Raw genomic sequence first — 27,073 nt, 5'->3', positions numbered from 1 at the left:
ATGTTAAACAGCACCAGCCCCAACACCGAACCCTGAGAGTCTCCTCATCTCTTGTTGCAGTGACTAGATTACTTTTGCTACTTCTTAATGAGAATGCACCTTCATTTGGGATTCTTTGCTCAGCTTAAATCCATAACATTTCAAATTTTTTAGAATCTTTCTGTTTCACAGCTCTACAGTATATGTTGTCAGTCTCAGCTGTGGCATTTCAGCCTTTCTGAATGAAGGCAATCTGTCAGTGAGAACCTACGTTCAGGAATTCAGTTAAAGCACCGAGTCACTCTACACCAAAGAATAATTCCTGTTTACCTTTTTCTGTTTTGTAAAATTTGAAGCCAGTAAGTATAACTGGCATATTTCTACAGAAAGGCGGTGTGTTAATCTTCATAAACATTTTCTAATATGAATTACTTTCTTTTCCAGTTAAATATCTTGTGCCCATGAAAAAGAGGAAAATGCTAGTATCCAAATAAAAGAATGTAATTGTAGGAATACATCAGAGAATTATTTGAAATGGTTCAAATTACTTCTTCAAAATAACACTGTCAAACTGCAAATAATCAAGCTTGAAAGGATCAAACAGGTTAAAAACCCAAGTATTACTGATAATACGTTAGTCTTATTTTTTAGTCAATTATGTAATCTAAGTATGGAATCAGTGTTAATAGATTAAGAGAATTAAATTAGCAAGTGAATGCATAAACTTCTCAGCTTTCTCAGGATATTCAGCTGAAGCTGAAATCTGGGAATATTGCAGCTGTCTGACAAACAAAGCCCTAATGATAGATACGTTTTGGCAACCAGCAAGTTACCAAAGCAACCTTCCTAAGTTTTCTAGGCAGGTGAAGGCTTTTTACAGTGACAGTTTAAATATATACTATGTAAGTATAACCAAGGTTGTGATTAGGCTCATTGTTTTGTAGAAGGCTTTGAAATACCGCTGAACAGCTAATGCAATTATTATATGCTTTTCTTCTTTTTTACTTCTGGAAAGGGAACCAAATGAACATGGTTTCTCTATTAACAGCTTTTATTCCTTGAGTTACACTTGTAACGCTTCAGTTACATATGTGTCTTGTAATCTCAATCTTTTCATGTTCCACGCATAGCAATGGATCATTAAGGTTGGTTGTAGTGAGTCTCTCTGGAGAGACATAATCCTTTGCAAGTCAGTAGGATTTTACATGGGCACAGAGTTCTTCCTTTGTGGACATGGGCACAGCATGACAGAGAATGCTTAGGGTGAATGCTGTGTTTCCAACACACCACTGTTTGCAACTCAGTACCAAGTAAATTTACTCTTTCAACCTGCGTTGCATTTGTCACTGTCACATCTGACTACAGGGCGTGTAAAATAAGCGTCAGTTTATGAATTAAGATGACATCACTTTCCTCAAGGGAAAAAGCTGTGTAATAGCTTGGGTGACTGCATAAAGCGACCACATCAGATTGTGAGGCACCACTTCACAACCCTGGCCGAGTTGCAATGATAGTTTTCATGAAAAATTTACTTTTCCGTCAGTTCACTTTTGTTATTAGGATCCGCACTGTTTTCTCATTTTAACAGCTTCAGGTTTTATGACATTCTTTTTTAATTCTCTATATTTTTCTCTGAGTACCTTGTTGTTGTGGTATGTTCAGCCCAAATGGATTTGAGATAGTTGCAGTTTCACTTACAATGTTGTTTTTCTGACAGATGATGTCCTCACCCATTTTTAATACTTATTTTTGTCTATGTAAATACGGCAAGCTCACTATAACCAGAACCATAATGGTTTTAAAACTCTCTCCCCATGTCAAGTTAATGCTTGTTTATTCTCAGCTCTGAATATTTAAACAGCATGATGCTTGAATTTTTACCCAAAAAAAAGTGATTGAGAGCACATGTACTTCTAAAGACCTAATCGTTTTATACAGAGAGCTGCTAAGCATGAATAATTTCTGAAAAAAAGGATTTCTTAAAATAAGGAATTCTGCCTTTGCGATTGAAATTTTTCACTCATAGCAGGTTGATAACAGATTCACCATATTTCTTAGACATAAATAAAACTCTTATCAGAGATTATCTGAAGGCAATTTATAAAATAATTTTAGAAAAATGAGAGGAAGAAATTGCTGGAATACTATGAATTTCTATGCCACCTTTTATGGGAGGAATATGTAGTAAAGTATGAGTTAATTCAGTGCAGTCCATGTAACAGGAGTTTCCTGTTTGGGAACTTAATAAGATGTATTCAATGTGTTCATTAAAATTAAGTACAGCAGAACTTGATTATGATGAGACAAAGATCAAGATACTTCTGATGTAGAGTGAAAATTATTTTAATGCATTTGATAATAGAAACTCTATGCTTACTTAACATTTTAACAGCATTGTATAACTTTCTGTACTTTCTGTGTTGGTGTACTGTAAACTATGCAGTTGTAGATTTCCAAAATCTTAGTTGCTGTTAATTAATAGACTGCTAAGAAACTTTCAGATGATGTTGTTAATATATGCAACGTTATAGATGTTAGCCTGGGAGAGAAGCCCATTTGTGGAAGCGTGGGAGCATGTGCTAGGAAGCTCCAGTGATCAAGGTGTATGTTGGACATAGGAAGACTGCTGTGTTATCATTCTCGGCCATGTCATCATCTTAAGCCATCTCCTAGGGTTATTTTTACTAAGTACTGCTGAGAAACAAATAATTCCTTAAATTTACAGCCTGTTGCTTACCCAAGGATTGATTGTTTTTTAGAAAGCAGCATTTCTGACTAATCATCAATGTGTTTTGTAACCTCTGGACGAAAGCAGTAAAGATTACTAAGCTTTTCCCTTGTATATCTTTCTTTGTGCTGAAGTACTGTATTACATATATTAAGACAAAATTCCATATGATAGTTATAAAAATCTCATTGAGAATTTGACAGGGTATCAAATAGTACAAGAACATGAACTAATCGGGAAGTAGTTCTGAGATGGTCTGAATCATATGTATATGTGATTATTTTTACTTTTGTCAGAAGTTTGACTTTGAAAAGGTGTTCTAGTGTTAAATATGTAGACAAACAATGTTAAGAGTGATTCTCAATTTATTTGGTACTCGTCAATCTCAGTTCATTTCTGTATGAAACTGACACTCACTGTCTTCATATTTGTCAATCTGAAATGAATAGAATTAGGTATTGTATCAGTATAGTTTTTATATTCTTATTCTTTTCATCTAATCTTCAAGATATACATGAAAGAATAAAACACACTATTTTTTGCCCTACAGTTCTTGTTGTTGCTGCTGTTTTGAATCTACAAGTCGAAGAATTGGAAGACGTTAAATTTAGTTGAATAACATCTGAATAAACAGATCTTTTGCAGTCCGGGAAAATGGCTGATAATCCGAACTGTGATTTGAAATCTCTGAGTCCACTTCAGCTGTTTGAAAGAGTAACTGAACAAGGAGAGAAAGTCAGAGCACTGAAAGCAGGAAAAGCACCAAAGGTATTTCTATTTCGTGTTTTGAACCCATCCTTCTTCAAATTAGGTCTGTCTTTAAGAGTGCTGAAGAATATGGTTGTTCTGAGATGTATTTTGTATTGTAGTAAGAAAAAAATCTTGTTAAAAAATATTTGTGTCCATTTTGTGAACTGTGAACATGCCTGAAGCAAGGTAGTCACTAGCAAGAGCAAAGCTGTTACTCGTGAAGTAAGAACAGAAAGTCGTAGGCCTAGAAGCCTGCTTCAGCTGGTTGCCATGCTGTGCATTGGGATCCAAGGTATTTGGTTTTCAAGTGAAATTTATATCACTTTTATTCTGCCCTGGTTTTAGATTCTTTGTTAAAATCTCTTCATGCATTATTGTACAGCATTAACAGATATGTCTTCCTGTAACTGTACTGGCAGTCCTTGCTTCATCTCCCTTAAAAAATTAGTAGAATCGTTGAATCATGATAATTTGCCATTAATTCCAAGTTCCCTATTCTGTCATCACTATGTTGGCAAAGAGAGCTCAGTTTTAATATGGGCTCTCTTAGCTTATTGTCTACAGGAGTAATCCCTGAAAACTGGGAGTCGAAATGTTGATCTATTTATTACTTGCATAAGATATTACAATAGCTTTGTATTAAAAAGGTCATAGCAATGAAAGCTGTGAAGAACTACTTGTTCTAGTTTGTCTTCAAGTCTGTCAATGAATAGTAATGAATAAATTATTTTAAGGTGGGCCACTCAAAGCATTGTAAAGTAAATTAGATAATAATTTATGTTGTATTTATATATCTCAGAAATTTGTGCTTAAAAACGTTAAGCTTGCTATACCTCTGAAAAGCAGGCAAGCTTCTTTTTTTTTCTCTCAGGGAGAAATTGAAAAGTGAGACAGAGGTGCTTTAGGTATCTCAGCAATGGTGATGCTCTAAATTCTGCCAGTTAGGAAACAGTCACCTGCTATTTGCTTTTCTTTTACCTTTGGCAGTGATGGTGCAAACATGTAAATAAAGGCTTAGAGTTTATGAATAATGCAGTTCAAGTCAAAGCATGGATGACGGATTTTGAAAGATTGGGACATTAATGTAATTGTTTGTCTTAAGTATGTGAAGTCAAACAGCTCTTTTTTTCCTTTATTCAGGATGAAATCGATGCCGCAGTGAGGATGCTATTATCATTAAAACTGTCATATAAAACAACAACAGGGCAAGATTATCAGGCAGGCTTGCCTCCAAAAGATCTTTTATTAATAAACAACGGTACGACTAAAGAAGAGGACGAGGATTTTGTGGACCCCTGGACTGTGCAGACATCAAATGCTAAAGGCGTGGATTATGACAAACTCATAGGTATAACTCTTTCTTGACTGCTACTAAGAAATTTATGTCCAGTGATCCTAGTGACCACAAAAACAGCAAGGGATCATAACAAATCCTTATGAAAACCATCATAGGTGTCATTTAATTTATACCTAATCTTAGCATTCACATGTCTAAAGAATTTGCTGTAGGAATTTAAAATGTCCCAGGCAGGGATCTCCTATGGAAGACTGAAATATTTTGCAAAGAACTTTTCAGTTTAAAATAAAAGTTTTTACTTGTAGCTTGTTTTTTGGCATAAGAACTCTTACTAGAAGTTATGTTAATGAAGATGTGTCTGAATATCTGCATCTACTTTGGCTGTGATGCAGAGCAGCTAGAGCCTAGAGCATTCTGACCAGGCTGTAGGATTCTGCATCCCATCTCTCCACATCCGCCTTGACTTCCAAATTAGGGAGAGCAGGGATGATCCAAAACTAATGCAGAAATCTGTAAGTGTAATGACTCCTTCGCAAGACACACTATCAAGCAGCCAAGTGCTGGCTGGGATGAAAAGATGCAGCTTGTTCAAAAAATGTGCGTGTAATGGAAGATATTTTAGACAGGGATGTTACAAAACTTGCTATGTTTTGTAATTTAAGAAACAGGGGTTTAGTTAGTTTCCTTGTTTGTTTTACAGTCCACTTTTCATAGCTTGCTTGAGTCTAACAGAAACAGGTGAGAGAACTGTTCTTTAATTTTTACCATTTTTTCTTTTTTAAGTTATTGCCAAGCTTCAATCCGTATTTAGTACCTCAGTGAACGTTCTTTTGGCAGTTGTACATTGCTGACGTCTGCTTAGCAGCTTGTTTCTCACAATAGAGCGTACACCCTTATGTGTCAGTAACCGTATATTTGCTTTTGGGAGATCAGTTGCTAGCGTCAGTGTTCTTTTGGTTCAGTATGATGTGATGGTAAGATCATATCCAATGTATGTGCATGTTGGCTTAGTCTGCAGAAAGTAGTAGGAGAAAATGTTGGAATGGGAGAAGTGTGCAAAGAGATATGTTAGCAAGGGAGAAGGAATAAAGATAATTATCAAAATCTAGAAATGCACAAGATCTCTCATGATCTTGTTACTTTGTGTAGGAGGTATGGAGAAGTTTTTTTGTTTTCTTCAACAGGGGGTTCTAAGTCTTGTAGAAAAGTGGTAAGAGTAGAATACTTATGTTGGCACAATCTCAAGGTCTTTCTGAGAATGACTAGCATGACTTCACTGTAAATCAATTTTCTAAAGCCATGGTAAAGCCTAACAGTAATGTCCTTTTTTCCAGTTACTGCTTGTGTATGTGTGTATATGTATGGCCTTTTGATCTACCCTACAGTGGTGGGTTAGCCTGAAGGGTTTTTACTTATTTATGCTGCTAGCAGATTGGGGAATTTGGTGGATGAGTCATTTTGCTTGTTCTAAGTGATGTTAGAGATTTTCCAAGAAGAATGCTAGCCTAGTCACTTCAGGAAGTGAAAAAGTTACTGCTTGTTATTGATGAACTTCCTCCTCTTCCTCCCTCTTTTAAAAATAATAATAAAAAGTATTGTCCAAGAACTTGACATCTGATAGCTCTTACCATAAAGGAAATAATGAAAGTGTCAAAAGCACTATGTAGTTGAAAGAGATATTCTCAAACAGCTGTCGTGCACTTAAGTGTATGATTACACAACGAAACAGGCTGAAGATATTCTGGGAAGAAAGGTTCTGTTAGCTAAGTACTAGCTGTGAACAGCTCTAGAGAAATTTTTTTTTTGAGCATGAGCAAGGAGCAGAGGGATGAGTGAGAAAGAGCTTCTTTATGAAGTATCAACTATGCTGATACTTCAGTGAGCTGAATATTGCAAGTGATACAAAATGGTTGACGTTGGCGAGGATCTTTGGAGATCATCTAGTCAACCCTCTTACTCAAAGCAGAGTCAACTAGAGCAGGTTGCTCAGGATCTTGTCCAGTAAGATTATTATTATCTCTGAGGATGGAGATCCCATGACCTCCTTGGGCAACTTGTTCCAATATTTGACCCTGTGCACAATATGAAGGTTTTTCTTATGTTTAAATGGAATTTCCTTTATTTCAAATTATGCCTGTCGCCTCTTGGCCTTTCACGGGACATCACTGAAAGCTCTGGTGCTGTTTTCTTTACTCCTTCTCACCTCCCCTGATCAGGTATTTATACACATTGGTAAGATCCCTCCTGAGCCTTCTCTTCCCCAAGCTCAGCAATCCCAGTGCTCTCAACCTCTTCTTGTATGACAGATGCTCTAAGCCCTTCATCTTCATGGCCCTTTTCTGGATTCACTTTAGTATGTCCATGTCCTACTTACACTGGAGCCCAGAACTGGACCGAGTGCTTCAGATGAGCCTCATCAGTGCTGAGTAGAGGGGAAGGATCACCATCCTCGATATCCTGGCAGTGCTGTTCCCAATGCAGCCCATAAGGCTGTTGACCTTCCAATGCCACAGAAATGCATTGCTGGCTTGTGTTCAATTACTTGTCTACCAGGACCCTAAGACCCCAAGATCCTTCTCTGCTAAGTAGCTTTCCAGCCAGTTGGCCCCATGCCGGCTAGTGTACGGAGTTATTCCTCCCCAGATTCAGGATTTTGCGTTCCCTTTTGCTGAACTTCATGAGATTCTTGTCAGCCCGTTTCTCCAGCCTGCTGAGGTCGATTTGAATGGCAACACAACTATCTGTTGTATCAGCTACCCCTCCCAGTACTGTTTCATCTGCAAACTTGCTGAGGATGTACTCTGTCCACATTATCAATGATGATGTTGAACAGTGTTGGCCCCAGTATCAACTCCCTGGGGTGCACAAATAACATTGGGCTCCAGCCGGACTTTGTGCTGCTACTGGTCATAACCTTCTGAGCTTGGCAGTTCAGCCAGTTTCCAGTTTACCTTACTGTCTACTTATCTAGTCCAGATTTCATCAGTTGTCTATGAGAATGATGTGGGAGACGATGTCAAAAGCCTTACTAAAGTTGAGATAAATATCAACTGTTCGTGCCTCATCTGTGAGGCTAGTCATATCATCGTAGAAGGCTATTAAGTTGGTCTGACATGATTTCCCATTCATAAATCCATGCTGACTACTCGCAGTCACCTTCATGTCTTTAATAATGTTTGGGAATGGTTTCCAAGATTATTTGCTTCATCACATGCCCGGAGACTGAGTTGAGGTTGCCCATCTTGTAGTTCCACTGTTTCTTCTTGCCCTTCTTCAAGATAGGAATGGTGTTTGCTTTCTTCCAGTCCCCAGGAACCTCTCCCAATTGCCATGACTGTTCAAAGATTATTGAGACTGACCTGGTGTCATGGTTTAGCCCAGCCAGCAGCTAAGCCACCACGACCTGCTCGCTCACTCACCTCAGTGAAGTGGAGACAAGAAAAATGTAACAAAAGCCCTGAGGGTTGAGGTAGGAACAGGGAGGGACCATCAATCATGGCCCCGGGCAACACAGACTCAGCCTGGGGACAAAACAATTTAATTAGTTAATGTTTCGTTCAGAGAGAATAACAAGAAACAAAGCCAGATCTTAAAAACACTTTTCCCCCACCTCTCCCTTCTTCCCAGCTCTATCTCCTCCCCAAGCGACACAGGGGGACAGGGAATGGGGGGGGTCACATGTCAGTTCATCACACATTGTTTCTGCTGCTCCTTTCTTAAAAAAGGAGGACTCCTTACACTCTTCTTCCCCTGCTCCAATGGATGTTCTCCTCACAGGACAGTCCACAGCCTTCTTCAATGTGAGTCCTTCCCAAAGGATGCAGTCCTTACCCATCAGGTTACACCAGCGCAGGCTTCTTCCCCATAGAGTCACGGCTTATTAGGGAGCTGCCAACCACTCCGGTGTGGGGTTCTACATGGGCTTCAGATGCCTCTGTGCCTCATCATCAGTCTCCAACAGCAATTGGAGACCATTCTTTACGAATTCCTTCAGGTAAAGGCATCTCTGCTCCAGCGTGGGGTTCTCTGCAGCCTGTGGGTGGATCTCTGGTCCACTGTCAGTCTCCACGGGCAGCAGAGGAGCCACTGCTGTCTCACCATGGGCTGCAGGTGAATCCCAGCTCCGCCACACCACCTCCTGCTCCATCTTTGCTGTCCTTTGTGTATGTGCAAACGTTTCCCACAGGTCTCAGCCCTCTCTCCACTGCAGCCGTGCTGGGCCTGACGAACCTCGGCAGTCCCAGAAGGACGAACTCCACTCAGCAAGTGCCCCAGGAACAGGGCACTTCGGAGCTCTTCAAGATGCAGCTGTCTCCAGTCAGGTTGCAGTGGCCCAGCACAGGCAGCTACCTGGCCAGGGGCAGCCCCTGCCTCCCCCTTCTCAGCAGTGTGGGTCCAGCCCAGCTCAGACTCCTGTGTCCCCATCTTAAATAGGGCATTCACAGAGGCGCTGATTGCCTCGGAGGAGTCTGAATTGGCTAGAGGCTGGTCCGACTGGTTTTGGAGGCAAAGAAACTTTTAACAGCTACTTACAGGGGCCACTTCCACAGCCCCTCCCGTGCTACCAACACCCCATCACGTAAACTCATCACACCTGGTCAGTCAAGTTACTCTATAACAAACAGTAGATTATTAGTTTTCTGTATGCAAATATAATATGGCAATAGCAAAGAAGAAAAGTAAACAAAAACTTTTCAACAAAAGCAAATATACTTTTGAAAATGACAGCTCTTGGGACTTCTTATGTATAGCAAGTTGAAAGCTGTCTTCGGTAAAAGCTAGAACACTAGACATCAAAATCACGCTGGGAATTTTTTAAAAGCTTGTTAAGGAATGGAAACTGTGTCCTTGTCAGAAGCCGTTTAGGAAGGCAGATTCTTTGTGGATAGAGAGCTTGAAATGTTTTGAACCTCCTCATAAGAGGAAAAAGAGGAATTAGGTAGGGAAAAATTATTCAGTCTTTTAACAGGAAAGACGGAGATGGATGAAGAAAAGGGAGTTGTGCAATCTGTAAGTGTTTAGTAAAGATATTTAGGCATTTCTAGTGAAGTGTTCTATGTACCAGAGAGATTTTAGCCACTTTCTGTGACAGTATATAAGTATTTCTATGGTGGCTAGCCCCAGTTAGTCTGGGGCATTCTCATGTTTTCTGTGTCTGTAAGATTAGCCTCTTACCAGTTGCTATTGTTCTGCTAAATCAAACATTGTCATGTTCCGTTGGACTCTCTTTAGCATTCATCCAGATTATAATTACTTTTCCATTTTGTAATGCATTTTTTTTGCTAGGAAGAAATTAATTCAGTAATTAGGCTTTGCTCAGAACAAGCAGATGTAGTAACGCTTGGAAAACATACGAATTAAAGCAGTGGTTGCTGAATCGTGTACCAGCATTCATTGTTTTTGGTGACGTTTCTTTAATGGGTGAGTGGATGAGCCCAGTGCTTCCCTTGTATGATGTCCGGCTTGATTCAACTGGGGTGAATGAGCCGTTATAAGCAGGAACTTGTCTCCCGTTGGATAATGGTGCATATACCAAGCTGAGTTCTGTGGTTGACATGCATGAGGGATGGGATGCCGTCCAGAGGGACCTGGACAAGCTCAATAAGTGGGCCCATGTGAACCTCATGAGGTTCAATAAGGCCAAGTGCAAGGTCCTGCACCTGGGTTGAGGCAACCCCCCGTATCAAGATAGGCTGGGGCATGAAGGAATAGAGAGCAGCCCTGAGGAGAAGGACTTGGGGTTACTGGTGGATGAAAAGCTGGACACGAGCCAGCAATGTGGGCTCCCAGCCCAGAAAGCCAACTGTATCCTGGGCTGCATCAAAAGAAGCATGGCCAGCAGGTCGAGGGAGGTGATTCTGCCCCTCTACTCCACTCTGGCGAGAACTCACCTGTAGTACTGCATCCAGCTTGGAGGGAGGAAGTCTAGAGGAGGGCCACAGAAATGATCAGAGGGATGGAACATCTCTTCTATGACGAAAGGCTGCAAGAGATGGGTTTGTTCAGCCTGGAGAAGAGAAGGGTCCAGGCACACCTTATTGTGGCCTGTCAGTACTTAAAAGAGAGCTTATAAGAAGGATGAGGACAGACTTTTTAGTAGAACCTGTTGCACTAGGACAAGGGGTGATGGTTTTAAAAAGAGGGTAGATTCAGACTAGATAAAAGGAAGAAACTTTTTACAATGATGGTAGTGAAACACCGGAACAGGTTGCCTAGAGAGGTGGTAGATGCTCAGTCTCTGGAAACATTTAAGGTCAGGTTGGATGGGGCTCTGAGAAACCTGATCTAGTTGAAGATGTGCATGCTTATTGCAGGGGTATTGGACTTGTTGACCTTTAAAGGTCTCTTCCCACCCGAACTGTTCTACGATAATATGCCTAGTTTTCTTTTCCATTTAGTAATGAATTTCTACAAACTTCAAGTTTAATGACTATATACAAAGTCTTGTAGTAATGCTATGCATTACTAGTAATTCTAGAAGAAAATAAAATGGGTTTAAGAGTCTGGAACAGCAGAAATGCTTACCTCCAAGTTGATGCTCAAATTGGATATGTTACCACTCTTATTTCCTGTTAAGAGTGAGTCTTTCCGTCAGTGGGGGTTCCTGATTTTTGTGAAAGGCTGTTCAGTGAATAGTTTGTATAACAAAATGAAAAAACAGTTCATATAACAAACACGCATCCCCATTTTCAGCCCGAGTGTAGGAGAGGAATTCCCTGTTCTCAGGGCTTCTCAGCATCCTGGTGCTCCAAGGTACAAGTTGAACTGACTCTTCTGTCCCATCCTTCATAAATCCCTTGGGAGCATTGCAGTCTCAATGACTATGGTAGCCACGGTTTTAAACAATCTTTTTTTTGCGATGTATGAAATAAAAATAGCCTCCATGATGTGCTTTGAGAACCTGTGCTGTAAATGGATAGAAGGCCTCTTTCCCTTTTCTGGGGAAGAAGTTAGTCTAGTCTGGTATAATAACCCCAGTGTCTGAATATTTGGCTTTTCAAATTACCCCAGTGTGCTTAATACTCCTTGCTGCCCCTGCAGGTTAATTCTCTTTGTAAAATGAGTTGCATACCCAAGGCAGTACACAGGGTAGCAAGCACAGGCAGAGAGCTCTGCCTCCAGCTGGAGCCAGTCTGTCTGTTGTCCAGTGATGTAAACTGTTACGCTGTCCAGCTAAGGATCGTTACCGTATGCTGGGATGTAACGGTAGAATCCTACCTGTTCTCACAGAAAGTCGTAGTCTTTGGAAGTACATTTTGGTTAATTACAATATTCCTGCAGGAAGGCTTTTAATGTTACTTGCTTTTGGCTTAAAAAAGAAATGGAACATTTAGAAGCAGGAACGTGCATAAGGAGGGAATTCGAAGTAAAGCTGATTCTATGTGGGGCATTCAAAATGATTGTACTTGTATTTTCCACAAGGCGGAAGTATAGTAGTCATATAAGTCATAGTTTACTAGCTGCATAATGAATGGCTTAAAATTAATTTCTTTGTTTCTAGTTTCCTTAGGAAACTCTCAAGATACTTGAAATTTGTCAAGTGTCAAGGATATATTCCTGTGGAATTATTTCCTGTTACAGCTAGGAAGACCCTAAGTGCTTCTCCCATGTGAACATGTGTACTTATAACCAGGGAATTGGCCAGCATAGTCTCTTTTTAATAAGACAGTTACAATAGATGGATCTAGAAATTTTGTACATATAAAATGTATTTTTACATCCGGAGTCCCTGTTGTGTTCTCTTGAATGGGTATCAGGATAGGAGAGCTAAAGCCCTGATAGAATTTAATCCAGCCGGGGACATCATGGATGGCAATAAAAGCTTCTATAGGTATGTCAGTGGTAAAAGCAGGACTAGGGAAAATGTGAGCCCTCTCCAGAAGGAAACGGGAGACTCGGTTACCCGGGATATGGAGAAGACTGAGGTATTAAATGGCTTTTTTGCCTCAGTCTTCTCTGGCAAGTGCTCTAGCCGCACCATCCAAGTCACAGAAGGCAAAGGCAGGGACTGGGAGAATGAAGAACTACCCACTGTAGGAGAAGATCAGGATGGAGACCATCTAAGGAACCTGAAGGAGCACAAGTCTATGGGACCTGATGAGATGCATCCAAGGGTCATGAGGGAACTGGCAGATGAAGTTGCTGAGCCGCTATCCGTCATATTTGAGAAGTCGTGGCAGTCCAGTGAAGTTCCCACTGACTGGAAAAGGGGAAACATAGCCCCCATTGTTAAAAAAGGAAAAAAGGAAGACCCAGGGAACTACAGGCCAGTCAGTCTCACCTCTCTACCTGGCAAGATCATGGAGCAGATCCTCCTGGAAACTATGCTAAGGCACATGGATAAAAAGGAGGTGGTTGGTGACAGCCAACATGGCTTCACTAAGGGCAAATTTCGTGGGTCCAGAGGAGGGCCATGAAGATGATCTGAGGGCTGGAGCACTTCTCCTATGAAGACAGGCTGAGAGAGTTGGGATTATTCAGCCTGGAGAAGAGAAGGCTCCAGGGAGACCTTCTAGCAGCCTTCCAGTATCTAAAGGGGGCCTATAAGAAAGCTGGAGAGGGACTTTTGACAAGGGTATGTAATGATAGGACAAAGGGCAATGGCTTTAAACTGAAAGAAGATAGATTTAGATTAGATTTAAGGGAGAACTTCTTCACTCTGAGGGTGGTGAGGCACTGGAACAGGTTTCCTGGAAAAGTTGTGGATCACTCTGTTTCACTCTGTCAAAACCTTTTTTGAATAAAATGACTACATCCGAAAATGTTGTTTTATTAATCAGCTGATTTCCTAAGCCACCAAGTCATAAGTCTTATTTGATTGCAATGGAGAGTATTATGTATTACCTTTTCAAGCCTCTTGAGGGGAGCAGTGTCTGTAATCATGTCCATATAAAAGAAGAATGAAGTTTAGAGAAGAGTATTTGGAGTTGGAAAGGGGAAAAACCATGTGATCTGAGGGCAGAAATTTTAGACATCGAGAGAGGAATGTTCAGAGCCTTACAGCCATTTTTATCCCATGGCTTACAGAGGCCAAATTATTGACCTAAATATGTTTCTTTGGCATGTTTTTTGTTCTCAATACCAATACTCCTGTCATAAGAAGGCTGCAATTATAATCAGTCATGGATGGAGCAATACTGCAGGTTGTGAGTAGACTGGGTCTCCTAGCATAGAGCTAGGATCAGAGGCGACTGCTGGGACTCCTGGCAAGAATCAGGAAAATCTTGCCATTTTACATTTTACCTGAGACTTTAAGGAGATGTCCTTTTGCATCTAGGCTACATTGGCATGTTCTTGGAAAATAGATCTGGTTGTTGCTATGCTATGCTTAATTTTTTATTATTTTTTTTTATGTTTTATTATTATAGTTCGGTTTGGCAGCAGTAAAATTGACACAGATCTGATCAATCGAATAGAAAGAGCTATTGGGCAAAAACCTCACCGCTTTCTACGTAGAGGAATCTTTTTTTCTCACAGGTGAGTTTTTCTTGGTTTAAAATTCAAAACTGTCCCATTAGGTAGGCTTTCTGTGAGCGTTATTGGGAGAAGCCTGTGACCAGTAAAAAACCACCAAGATAAACCGTGTCATTTGAAACTGGCAACTACTGCAAATTTCCCCTGGCAACATTTGAAACACCTGGTTGCATCAGTTTCTGACGTGCACTCACTAATCCCAAATTGAAGAAATGTGCAGAGAATCTTTGCTTTTAACAGATTCCATTGTGAGACTGCGTTTGCAGCCAGACAGAGGAATTGGCCTGGCAGAGAACCAGGGCCCCTATGGCATCACTGCTGATTTCAGCAAGGGTCCACGTGGCCTGTGGACCTATGCATCTGTATTGTTACATAAAAAAGGCTCAGGGAATAATCTTAAGCACCAGCCTACCAGTTAATTGTTAACATGCATGTGCTTTTGGACTGTGGCAACCTGCATATTTCAACAAAGTGCCTGAGTGTGATTCAGGGCATAACCTCCACCAGAGACCATTCCAAGATGGTTGTTTGAACCTATTTGGGAAATGATTCCCAGCTGTGTTTTACTGGGCCTTAGAAATTATTGTCCAATTGAGTAATTTTAAAGCTTGCATGTTATATTATTGTACTTTAAATATTAAATTTTAAGTTAATCTTTCATTTAATTTTCCTTTGAGGTTTTTTTCATGGAGACTGAAGGAGATGCTTTTCTTAAAAAAAAAAGAACAAACAAACCCTTTTATTTCTAGGACACCTAACATACTATATTTTATTTATAAATACGTTTGGCTTTAAAAGCACTCAAATTTTGAATAGAAAAGTTTTGCTGTAGATGTTGCATCATGTTTTCTCTGTTTTATCTTTAGAGATATGGACCAAATCCTTGACGCTTATGAAAATAAGAAGTCCTTTTACCTTTATACAGGCAGAGGGCCATCCTCTCAGGCATTGCATGTTGGTCATCTTATCCCATTTATATTCACAAAGTAAGTTATTTCTACTGTTTGTATTAATCAAAACATTTTTTTCTAAGGAAATGTTGAAGATGGTTTATGGAAATGCCAAAATGATACATTGCAAGAAGTTTTGTTTATTTGAGGTGAATATTATTGAACTTAAACAATGCAATCTTACGTTTTCACTAAAATTATCATAATCCCTGCATCACCACTATAAAGCCCTCTTCCTTGGATGCTTAGCCCTGTGGCACTCCTTAGAACTTTTGTTCTCTTTGAAAAACAAGTTTGTGATGAGACTTAGCAACATTACTCTATAATGCGATGCCTGCAGCGGCAGGACACACAGACATTGGACTCAGAGCAAAAAGTCTCTTTGAATTTTGTTTCCGTTGCAAATAGTGACTACTGTCATATGTACAGGAAACAATAAGTGTGAGTCTTTCATCCAAGTAAGTTGTCATTATAATCTGTGTAAAATGTTTATTCTGTTCGCATAAACATAACTGCATATGCATACAAAGAAAAGAGAAGCAGACCTCCTTATATCCTTTTGTTTAAATCTGTAAAAATATTTTAGCTGTGTGACTTATGTCTTCATTTTAACTTACTTTGAGATAAAATCTTTCTGCTTTTCTTAGGTGGCTGCAAGAAGTATTTGATGTCCCCTTAGTTATACAGTTAACTGATGACGAGAAATACCTTTGGAAGGACCTGACAACTGAGAAGGCATATGAATATGCTAAAGAAAACGCAAAAGACATCATTGCATGTGGTTTTGATGTCAATAAAACCTTTATATTTTCTGATTTAGACTATTTGGGGTAAGTATAAATTTCTTTAGAGTATTCTGATGAAAAAAAAAAAAGGATCTGTGTTTCCTCTCTAGCTTTGACAGCCAGCAGTGTTTTAATAAATGTGTCTAAGTTTGAAAGGTTCAAGACAAGTTTTACGACACTTAAAATAGAAACTTATATATAAAATGTTAGTAGAAAAATTAATATCCTGTTGTCATATGAACAAATACTTGTCTGTGCAATGCTTAGATGTAAATTATGAAAAATATATTAAACCAGCTGAACTGTAAAAAATACTTTAACCACCAAGAAACCTCCAGATTGATTTGTTTAAGATGGTATCAAAATCTTTGAGATGTGTTTACACTTTACCTGCATTAATGAAAGGCATTTCAGCAAATTGTTATGGTCAATTAATTTACAGCATGAAAGATTATTGTTTGCATTTTAGTAAAGTTTGAAGAAGATTTAAGAAAAAGAAACTGCTATTGGAGCTGCCTTCTCAGAAGGAAGAAGTGTTATGGCAGAGTTCATAACTGAAGTTGTGGGCTTTGCTCTTCCATGTGAGGTGATGAGCTTCCTTGAAGACTTGGATGAGACAATGAATGTTTTAGAGACACACTGTATAACATACAGCCCCCAGAATGTGGAGCCTAAAAAGCAGTTTTTCTTCTTTTTGTTCCTCTGACTTTCCTGCCTTAGAAAAGTTGCATTAACATATATCTGCCCTGTGGCTGAACGAGGGCAGGTCAAAACTTGCTGTTTCTTTTGCTTCAGCTCTTCAGCAGAAATAAAAAAGGAAGAAGTTGCTCAGCTATTTCTGATTTGGAAATGCTGCTGCTGTATTTGGTGACAAAGTCCAACCAGGAAACTTAGCCTGTAGAAAATGAGAATTTGGAGGATTTAGGCTACTATTCCTTTGGTGAACTGCAGTGTCATTTATGGGATACACACTGGGGATACCAAGCAACACAGAAGACATGATCCATTCAGGTTTCCTGAGTTCAGAGAAGCCTAACAATAAGTAAACTTCAAGCTCATTTCCAAATCAAAATATTTGGGTTTAGACAGTTAATTGTGACAAAAAACGTTTGCAGTAGATGCTGGAGAGAGAGAAGACTAAATTAAACTTTCAAGACATAAAATTCTTGTTTGTAAATAATTCTCTAATTATCGTCTCAATATGCCACAAAACGTCCAAAATGGTGCGATTTAATCCTACGGGTTTTTTGACATTCTCAGCTTTTGGACTGAAAGTTTCTACCTACACTTTTCTGCTCTTGACTTCTCTTTTTCCACCTTCTTTCTTACAGGACAAGCCCCGGATTCTACAAAAACATTGTCAAAGTTCAGAAGCATGTTACGTTTAACCAAGTGAAAGGAATCTTTGGCTTTACAGACAGTGATTGCATTGGTAGGAAATAATATGAGTTACTAGAAGTGATGCTTGCTTTCACTCTCTGTGGTACTATTTAAGTAATTATTTAAAAAGATTAGTGTATGCCATTCATGAAGCGGATAGAAAGAGTAAGAAGATCCATGTTTCTAGGCTGGTTCTAAAAGGGTGTTATTATGGTTCCCTCAGTGAAGAAAACACTTTACAGTGAAATTTCTAGCACGATACCTACCTTTTTGGCCTTGGTAACAGCAAAGTACAAAACACTAATGTTGAAGTGCCCAGAATAGAGAACTTTTTTTTTTTTTTTTCCAATGGTGATTGCAGCTATAGTCAATTATGCCTCCCAAAAATTATGCATATACATATATGAAAAAGTTAAGGAGCACTCAAAAGCTTAATTATCAAGGTGCTGGGTAACTGTCTTCCATTTACTTCACTGTTGTTGCAGATTTCGATCACATTAGCCAAAAAAAAAATTCTGTGTCAAAGACGGCATTAAAACCTTGATGTTCCTGAACACTAACATCATTCTTTGACCAGTAATTGGGCCACTGACAGCTTTTCAGCCTTCGTTGTAGCCAAGGAACAGGTTCCTACTTCCATCTTAACAGTGCTCTAACAAAAGTTGATATTGTGATAATGACTTCATTACCTGTTTGGAAAAATCTGCTATTTTCTTTCTATTCTGAGAGGATTTTGATCAGGGAAGCAGGTTGCTCACTCTGTGATTAAAAAAGAAAACTAGACACATCCGAGGTGCTTCATAAGTACAGCATGCAGATAGCAATGATTCTATTATCTGTTTAAGATCTTGGAGGGGAACTTGCCTGCAAGTAGCTCTATAGTCATTCTCTCACAAAGAGAAAAAAAATTAGCAGCTCACAGTGATGCTATAGTTGATTGTGTTTCTAGGAAGGGTAGATAGTGCAGTGATGAAGAGAATATGCACTGATGAACCTTTTCCAGGACCTTTGTGGTCACAGCCTGCCTTTTTTCATTAGCTTCTATGTTAGTTGAGGCTTTGTTGACATCATAGAAGATAAAGATGAAAAAGCTTCCTCAGATTAGGCAACACTGCTTGATGAAGGTAGATGTTGGTCTTCAACTGAGTATCTGAACGATGCACTTGTGCATTTTACGTATTTCAAAAAGTTCTATTTATCATTGCTTATATTGGCTTCTCAGCTTTTCCAAACGCGTTGTTTTATAGGGAAGATCAGCTTTCCTGCTATTCAAGCTGCTCCATCCTTCAGTTCATCATTTCCACAGATCTTCAATGGCAAGGAGAACATTCAGTGTCTTATCCCATGTGCTATTGATCAGGTAAAATAATCATATTACTTAATTTGATATTCATGGGTTTGTTTTTGTAATGTACCATTCAAGCTTTATGGTGGTATATTGAAACATCTGTAAAACATTCCTGCAAGCACGTTTCTTGGGCAGAAGCTGGAAGAGATAAAAGGGTGTTGTACAGTGTCCTGACAAAGATGAAGGCTTAACCCAGCAATCATGTATTCATGCGTTACTCATTCTTGCCAGTCTTGGATCTGTCTTGATCTCAACCCAGTTGACAGTGAACTGGCATGTATGGTAGCAAAGACAGTAAAATCTATGCAAAAAAGTATACTGACAGGGGGCTAGGAAGAAACTTTTGGCCATCTCCATGGTAACTAGGACAAGATGTAGTGAGCTTAACTTGCAGCACAAGAGATTTACATTGAACCATAGGGAAAAACCTTCTTTCTATCAGTAAGAATAAAGAAGCATTGAAATAGTTTGCCAGAAAGGCTGCAGAACCTTAGCAATTCAGATCTGTGTAGACAGGATGCAAGAACATCAGCTACAAACAACAGTGGTACTGTCGTTACTTCAAATAAGTATTGGTTTTAGGAATCAAATTCTGTACTGTCTGAATCTTTGGTTTTTTTAGTCACAGGGACAGTCATTGGAAGATGATGTAATTAATTCATCAGCCGTAATATTATGGAGTAATATTATTGCAGGTGGTTTAAGTCGGATCAGCAGCACAGCACTTGAGCTTGATCACTGATTTAATTGAGATTCTGTGTTCGTTGTTAAATGCTTTGGGAGGAAGCTTGCATCTTAATGGGCATCCATCTCCAGGCCTACTAAGCGTAGTTTTCACTTTGAAATCTTTGTAAATATGCCTATTAATTGAAGGAAGCAGAGTGTACAGCAAAACTATGGAAATAAAAAAAAAGATTTTGTTTGTTGCTCTGGATGAACTGGATTGGAAGTAGATTCTGGAATATTTTGTGGTTTGTTTTTTTCTTTTTTTTTGAGACCACTTGTTAAGGCATGTATGAATCAGCACTAACCAGCTTTTAAATCATGTTTTTTAACTTTATTCTGTGCTTTTATTGATGATTGTTTTAGGATCCTTATTTTAGAATGACCCGAGATGTAGCACCCAGAATTGGACAGCCCAAACCAGCCTTACTGCACTCAGTCTTCTTCCCTGCCTTGCAAGGAGCACAGACAAAAATGAGTGCTAGTGACCCGAACTCCTCCATCTTCCTCACTGATACGCCCAAACAAATCAAGACAAAGGTAAGGACCTGCAGAACTGGAGAGCGCAAAGCTTTATAACAGAGTGGTTGTCCTCATGGTTACAATGGTATTTTTTTTTTATTTTTGCTTTAAACATATCTGCATCCTTTTTTCCCTTTCATTGCAAAGCATCTTCAGGAATTGACCAAGTTAAGCAAATTTAGCTAGACTATCAAATATAATCTTTGCCTTGCCAACTAGTCTAACTGTACAAACACCAGCTAGAATAATGTACAAAACATCGTGTTTGTTTGTGATATCTGCAGAGTAGTGGTGTAAGAATAAAAGCTGTGGAGGCTCACACTCTAAAAATAAATACTATGCTGCCATAGTTTTGAAATCTGACAGTCTGTGATGTGAATCAAATAAACAGCTCTTTGTCTTGACTGCCTCTCCATGCTGGGAGCACCAAGCATTGCAGTGTCAGTTACAACACAGGTCAGACTTCTCCTGCTGCTTGGGGATCTGCTGCTACCAGGCACTCCTCCCTCCAATTCACAAATAAATATTATGTTGAGTTTCATCTACATTTTAGAAAGGATATTTTCTGCTATCTGAGTATGTTTCTAGTGCCCTTTTTAGCTCAGAGGAAAATCGCTCTTGTCCAGTGTCACATGATTTAGTTTGGCAAAAGTTCACCTGTGTTTGTGGTATTTAAAAAAAAATAAATAAAAATCAGTCTTTGCGAAAGGGTTTATAGGCATGATAACCAGACATGAAATAACTATGTCAAAATAAGAAAAAATATGTTTATGTTGTTTTTGCTGGGTGGACTTGGATTGATTCTCTAATGGTTAACAAACCCATGTATAGGTCAGATTCTTCTGCAGTAATCTCATAATCATTCATTATCTTGTGTAGAAACTGATTAAACAGTACTGTTTTGAAGAATTAGCATTCTTCATGTGTTTGGATTAGAATAATTCCAATTTATATGCACAGTTACACAGTTGATTTTTTTTAAAAAAAAACCACTATAATTTCAGAATAGAGGGTACATGGTTAGTGGTAATGTTGGTACCATTATTCCTTTTTTTCCTGGCAAATAGTTAGTAATCTGCAAAGAGATCCAAGATGCCTTATGTCCAGTTAATAAGTCCTGTTTCTGCTATCCTTAAACTAGTTGGAAAAATAACAAAATAATTCTAGCTGCTTGGAATATAAAAGCTATAAGAGAAACTTCTGAACATAATATAAAGCATTGAGTAATGGAGGACAAACTGAGATACAGTTTGTAGAGTTTACGAATCTCTCAGTAACTGAGATTTACTTCAGGTTCTGAAGCCCATCAGAAAGAGTGAAAGACCAGATATTGTTATGGCGAATAAATAAAAAATTAGAGTAGGAAAGGTGACTTCTGGTGATGGATGAATGTTAAAAAGAGTGCCACTGCTGCAGAAAAAAAAATTACTGCTTTCAGCATTTTCCAGATCACTAGTGCATTGCTAAGTAAATTACCAGATATTGGGAAAGGCTAAGAAACTTCTGGGAAATGTAAGGAGACAAATGGCAACATTATAATAAACTATTCGTATTTCACCTATCAGCACCAAATTACAGCTCAATTATTTGCTTATTTTCCTAGAAACTGTAAATTAGATTCTAAATCTGTACTAACTTAGGGAAAAGATCAGTGCATCACTATAGATAAATCATGGAAGCCTTCAGTCAACAAGTAGATGCCAGAATATGTAAAAAATGAACTTGAGATTAATATAGGAAACGTTTTGTATAAGACAGTAATGGGCCTTCATCTGGCATATTGTATTTAATCCCTCTCACCTTAGTAAGAAGACAAACTGTAGAGGGACATAGAAATTTCATATAAAGACTTTCAAAATCTAGTAAGGAGACAGGTTAGGAGAAGTGCAAAGCAATATGTAAAAATTTAGTTTTACAAATACTGAGACAGCTATTAAAGCTGACCTACAAAATAAGAATATCTGTATTGTGACAGATGGCAGTTTATTTTCTTAAGATATTCATCAGTGCATCGTTTTGGTATGTAATCCGATGCCACAAAATGTCATCTGTAACACGGTGGTTAGAAAGATTCAAAAAAGCACTAGACAGTCATACAGACGATAAAAATGTTCAGAAATTGTAAATACATAACAGTTCTTAGGTACCAGAACTAAAAAAGGTCTACTTTATATGCATGTGTGTCTCTTGGCTGGTTGATGATGATATCTGAAAAGACAGAAGAACCAAATGAAAGCTCAGCTTACGATTGAGAAACACTTTTTTCTTCTTCCTGGCAATCTATTTTCATTACATTCGTAAGTAGATTAGCGTCCTCTGAGAATTCTGCACATATAAAATTTTCCAAATTGGCCAGTGGTTTCTAAATTTACTGGTAGTGGGATTAGCATCTCCACATAGGAAGCTATGCTTAAGAAGAGCAGGGGAGAGTCACCAAGTATTCAATTTTTAAACTGAACAATTGAGCATTTGTCTAATTTTAACCATTCTATCCAAGGGTTTGTAATCTTTAACTTTGCTTTGTCTTGTTTTCCTTTTCCCTGAGAAAAGGAGGAGACTAGATATTCTCTAGGATTTCTTCAAAAATTCTCTATGCCTTCTTCATGTCTTTCAAAATTGATTTCTTGATGAAGTGACTATCTTGTATTTCTTAAATAAAGTACGTTTCTTGTAACCACATATTCTATCCCAACAGGCAACAGCTTCAGCAAAAGGAACTTAAAACATTTTTGGCTGAATCTTGGGTGGATTACTTTTTATTTTTTGCTTCATTTTTGGTCTGGTTATGCAGTCCGGGGAGTATGTGTATATTCGTTTTTCCCTTTTGGCGTCTAATGACCTCCTTCTGCATCCTTGCTTCAGTCCTGAGGCTCTACATTAACTTGCCCCACTCACCCTTCAGCTAGTCCTTATTATAGAATTTGAAGGATCGTGATACACCTCTGATTACAATATAGTAATCCAGAATTTAGTAGAAATTATATTATAAAACATATCATAAAATATGTTGTTTCAGATTAACAAGCATGCCTTCTCAGGAGGCAGAGATACTATTGAAGAGCACAGGAAGTACGGAGGTAACTGTGATGTTGACGTATCTTTCATGTACCTGACTTTCTTCCTAGAAGATGATGATAGGCTTGAACAACTGAAGCAGGTAAGTAGCCAAGTTGAAGATGATATTATTCATTCCTTATTGTGAGGAAAAAACTGTAACTAAGTCCTTCTGTGAACCTTCTTCAGGAAGGTAATTGTGGTGTTATTCTTGCTCTCTCCATCCCCTACAAGTTTCAATATTAAGACCTCTGTATTTGTTTGCAGTGTTCTTCTCTCTCACAATCTAGTCAATCTACACAACCTAGTATTTTCATAAGGATCTCTGACACTATGTAGAACAATATCTCCCCTACCTTTCAAGTCAGGCCACCATGAGATTAATGTTGTTTTAATTGTATAATACACTCTGCTTGTTCCTTATGTGCCAGGTACCTAAATATTCTGCAAAATTGCAAAAGCTCATGTCTAAAGCTTGCCAGTTTTTTTGTTTTTTCTTATCACGAGAAATGTAACAGCTGCGAGGAATTGATTCACTGTTCACAAGCAAAAGCTGCTTCATACAAGTTGAATTTTCCTTAAATCTGTCTGGCAGACTGCTGTCCCTGGGGGTGGTAGCAAGACACTTCACTTCCTCAGCTATAAGATCATCACCGATGCTAGGCAGTATGCATTCTCTGGACGGCAGTATCTGTAGCTGATGGTACCCATGTCACGTTGGTTTATCTGCTTTCTCCTACTGGGAACAACTGCCAGGAAGTCAAGAGCTACAGTTTCTTCTCCAACCCCCTACTCTCCCACACAAGAGCAGGGTTAGATAGCTACTAAGCCCCATGCAAACGGTTGTATTTCCTTATGGAAATCTGGAGCACATTTGACATAGTGGGCAGTTTTCCGTTAGTCTCCAACCACTGCCACAATATCAGCATAACGCTACTACAGAGCTGAAATCCTCGACCACAGCCGGCAGCATGCTGCAGTGTTGCCTCGGAACCAGGTTAGAGGACATGAAGTCACTGCTTGTAACGGCATTAGCGGAGCTGTTTCAGTGATGGTGCCAGAGGGAGAAGCTTTCAGAAATGGATACTCAGAGCAATATCAGTGTTTTTACTACAAACAAACAAAATGCAAAAAACCTACCCCCAAAAAACTACCACTGGAATTACCACAATTCAGTTCATTCTTGTTGTTGCTGAGTGAGCATCAGCAACAGTTGCACCTTGAATTGGTATTAGGAATGACTCAATGACAAAGGGAGGTAAGATTATCATGCTTATTGCCATTTCAAATGATAGAGTGGCCCCAGGCATGTTATCTAACCAGGGCTGAACCAGTCAGCTGTTAGCTAAAGCGTTTTCAGTATCAGAGCAATTGTACAGATTGCCAGCTGTGGATATGACTAGAAGTGTGAACACAGATTCTGAGTGTCTTTGTTATAAAAAGGATACTTTAATCACATCTAATCCATTACCCAAGTGCAATGAGAGAAGAATATGATAATCTCTTCCTCTTACTGCAAAAAACAGCTTAGGGTGACTGTTTATTTGAACTGGAATTCTGGGGAGAAAAATATGCACTTTCCTGCAAATAATTACAGGATTCCCAGTGAAATTCCTGTGAATGTAGCTTCTTCAGTCCATATAACTTGTCACATATAAAATTGCCCATCTGCTTTAATCTTTTAAAAGGCAACAAGCAATTCTGCAAGTTATCTTTTCGGAGGGATACTACATGATTCATAGATTCATAGATTTCTAGGTTGGAAAAGACCTTAGAGATCATCGAGTCCAACCATCCCTAATCCCCATTAAACCATATCCTCAAGTAGATCATCCACCCTATTCTTAAACACATCCAGGGATGGGGACTCAACCACCTCCCTGGCAGCCTATTCCAGTGGCTGACAACCCTTTCCGAGAAGAAATACTTCCTAACATCCAACCTGAATCTCCCCTGACTAAGCTTATACCCATTTCCTCTTTTTCTATCACCCAACACTATGATCTTGTAAGTCACGTGCTTATTTTTAAGACATCCAAATCAGTATTTGCCAGGGCCAGACTATTAAAGAAATACTTGTCACTGAGTCTTTTTCCATATAGCACCATATTTAGCAATCAACACTGTCTTGACAGGCATACACAAGTGGGGAATTGCTCACGGGAGAGCTGAAGAAGGTTCTTATTGAAACATTGCAGCCCTTGATAGCAGCTCATCAAGAGAGACGGAAGCAGGTTACAGATGAAATGGTGAAGCAGTTCATGACTCCACGGAAGCTGGCTTTTGAATTTTGAAGAAATACTTATGTAACTTAGCACTTGATAAACCAAAACCAAGTAATTGTTGTCTTCTGCTGTAAGTCATCACTTCCTAGTTATGTACAGCCTGCAGTTGGTGCTTTATAAATATTGCTTTTAATGAGTTAGTTACCATGAACATCAGAATACAGGAAAAGTTTAAAATAGGACTCGTATCTATTTAAAATCCAAATATACAAGATAGAATCGCCCGATCTTGCAGAAAAGCATGTCTGTCAGCACAACACTGTGTTTGACTGTATTTTATGTTGAAAATATAAATAAAACTTGCATTTGGATGATAAAGCCTGACTTGTAAATTGTTTTAGATACGTTGCTAAGAGGTCATATCTCAAACTAGTAACTAGTAGCTCCGTTTTCTTTTGTCCTGTGTACCTTGGTTTACTAGACTGCGTGTCCTTTTGAGCTACTGGGAACATGCTGCACACAAAAATACAGTGAATGTTACGAAGTAGATTACACAGTGACTTAGGCCTGGGATCAATACAGACAGAGTAGAGATGTGTGAGTTACCACGGGAGAAAGAATATCAGGCTGGTTTTGCTATCATCTCCCTCTGACCTGAGGCAAGTCACAGAAATCTCACTGTACTTTTGTTTCTGCAGCCATTTAACTGGTCTGACAGCCTCTGGAGGGAGGAGGTTATCACAAGGTTGTAAGCTTCCTTCATATTCTCTGGTGGAAGACAGTACAGAAATGCAAATTTTAGTTTCTAGTTTATCAAAAATACCAAGTGTTAAATGATGCTGTGAAAATGAAGTTGCTGCTGGACATAGGGATCCTTCTAGTACTGTCTGTTCTGTTTTACTGCAACAGATCACTTAAACTAGAGGTACTTATTTTAAGATGTATTCCAGTGAGAAAATACACTTTGTTAAAATACCTCATGTAATATTTAATTATCTCCTTTCTTAAAAGGAACTTCAATGTCTTTGCTATGATTTATGGAAGAAAAATTCAAATTAGAGCCAATTTGTTTTAATATGTGCAGTGCTGAATGCAAACTGTTAGCTCTGTCTTGTATTTTTATAGAATAGAAAATTGCTAGCCCAAACATAGCCTTATCTACATCAAATAAAAATACCTTTGATAACACAGGTGAGTATTGAGTATGGTGTTTGCAAATCATTTTAAAAAATAGAAGGAAGGCACTTGAATGAGGTGTGAAAGATTTAAACTTTAACAGGTTCTGTACTGTGGGGCCTAGTGGACATTTATCAACTGTAGCATTCTTTAAAAAAAAAATAAATAAAAAGGCACTTAAAAAAAAAAAGCACTCTCTTAATTTGACGATAAACCTTTGAAGTCAGCTGATTACATTTGGATTGAGGGAGAAGTTTCAAGGATGAGACTTCTCACTGACTTCAGAAGACCTTGCATCAGCCTGTTAGCACATGAGAACACGCTGGGCTGTTTGTGCTGCCTGAAGCTGGTGCCACTGCCTTCCCACCAGTAGTGCTCTGCAACAGCGAACACGTCCTCTCCAGCGGTGACCTTGTGTTTCTGAGATGGAAATGCCTGTGTGCCAAGTTGTGTACAAAGTGCCTCCGTTAGTTTGTGTTTGTGCAAGTACCCAAGGAAAGACTGAGATGCCAGGCAAGCTTAGTCCTACTGCATGCCTTTCCAACTTGTGCTGAAAACAGCAACGCGTGGCTCTTGTGGTTTTCTTCACAGCTGACGTGAGCCAGCATTGCTAATCTAACGCCATTGTCTTTCATGTATGGAAATAAATGTTTACCAGCAGCTGTCTCTCTATAACCCATAG

General features: G+C 38.9%; 1 protein-coding gene across 1 annotated transcript; it reads left to right on the top strand.

Annotated features, from left to right (window-relative positions):
- The first annotated feature begins 427 nt into the window (after positions 1-427).
- WARS1 (tryptophanyl-tRNA synthetase 1) lies at positions 428-26,310 on the top strand. The gene is made up of 11 exons (XM_009989042.2): positions 428-479; positions 3,258-3,475; positions 4,598-4,805; positions 14,123-14,231; positions 15,095-15,214; positions 15,826-16,008; positions 17,295-17,395; positions 18,591-18,703; positions 19,781-19,954; positions 22,953-23,093; positions 25,126-26,310. Exons 2-11 carry the CDS (start codon positions 3,362-3,364, stop codon positions 25,282-25,284), a joined length of 1,422 nt encoding a protein of 473 aa, XP_009987344.1. The 5' UTR covers positions 428-479; positions 3,258-3,361; the 3' UTR covers positions 25,285-26,310.
- Positions 26,311-27,073: the final 763 nt, after the last annotated feature.

This window comes from Tauraco erythrolophus, chromosome 6 (genome assembly GCF_009769465.1).
Source record: "Tauraco erythrolophus isolate bTauEry1 chromosome 6, bTauEry1.pri, whole genome shotgun sequence".
NCBI classification, from domain to species: domain Eukaryota; kingdom Metazoa; phylum Chordata; class Aves; order Musophagiformes; family Musophagidae; genus Tauraco; species Tauraco erythrolophus.
The sequence above is the reverse complement of the archived record's forward strand: the minus strand, read 5'-3'. Positions and strand labels throughout refer to the sequence as shown.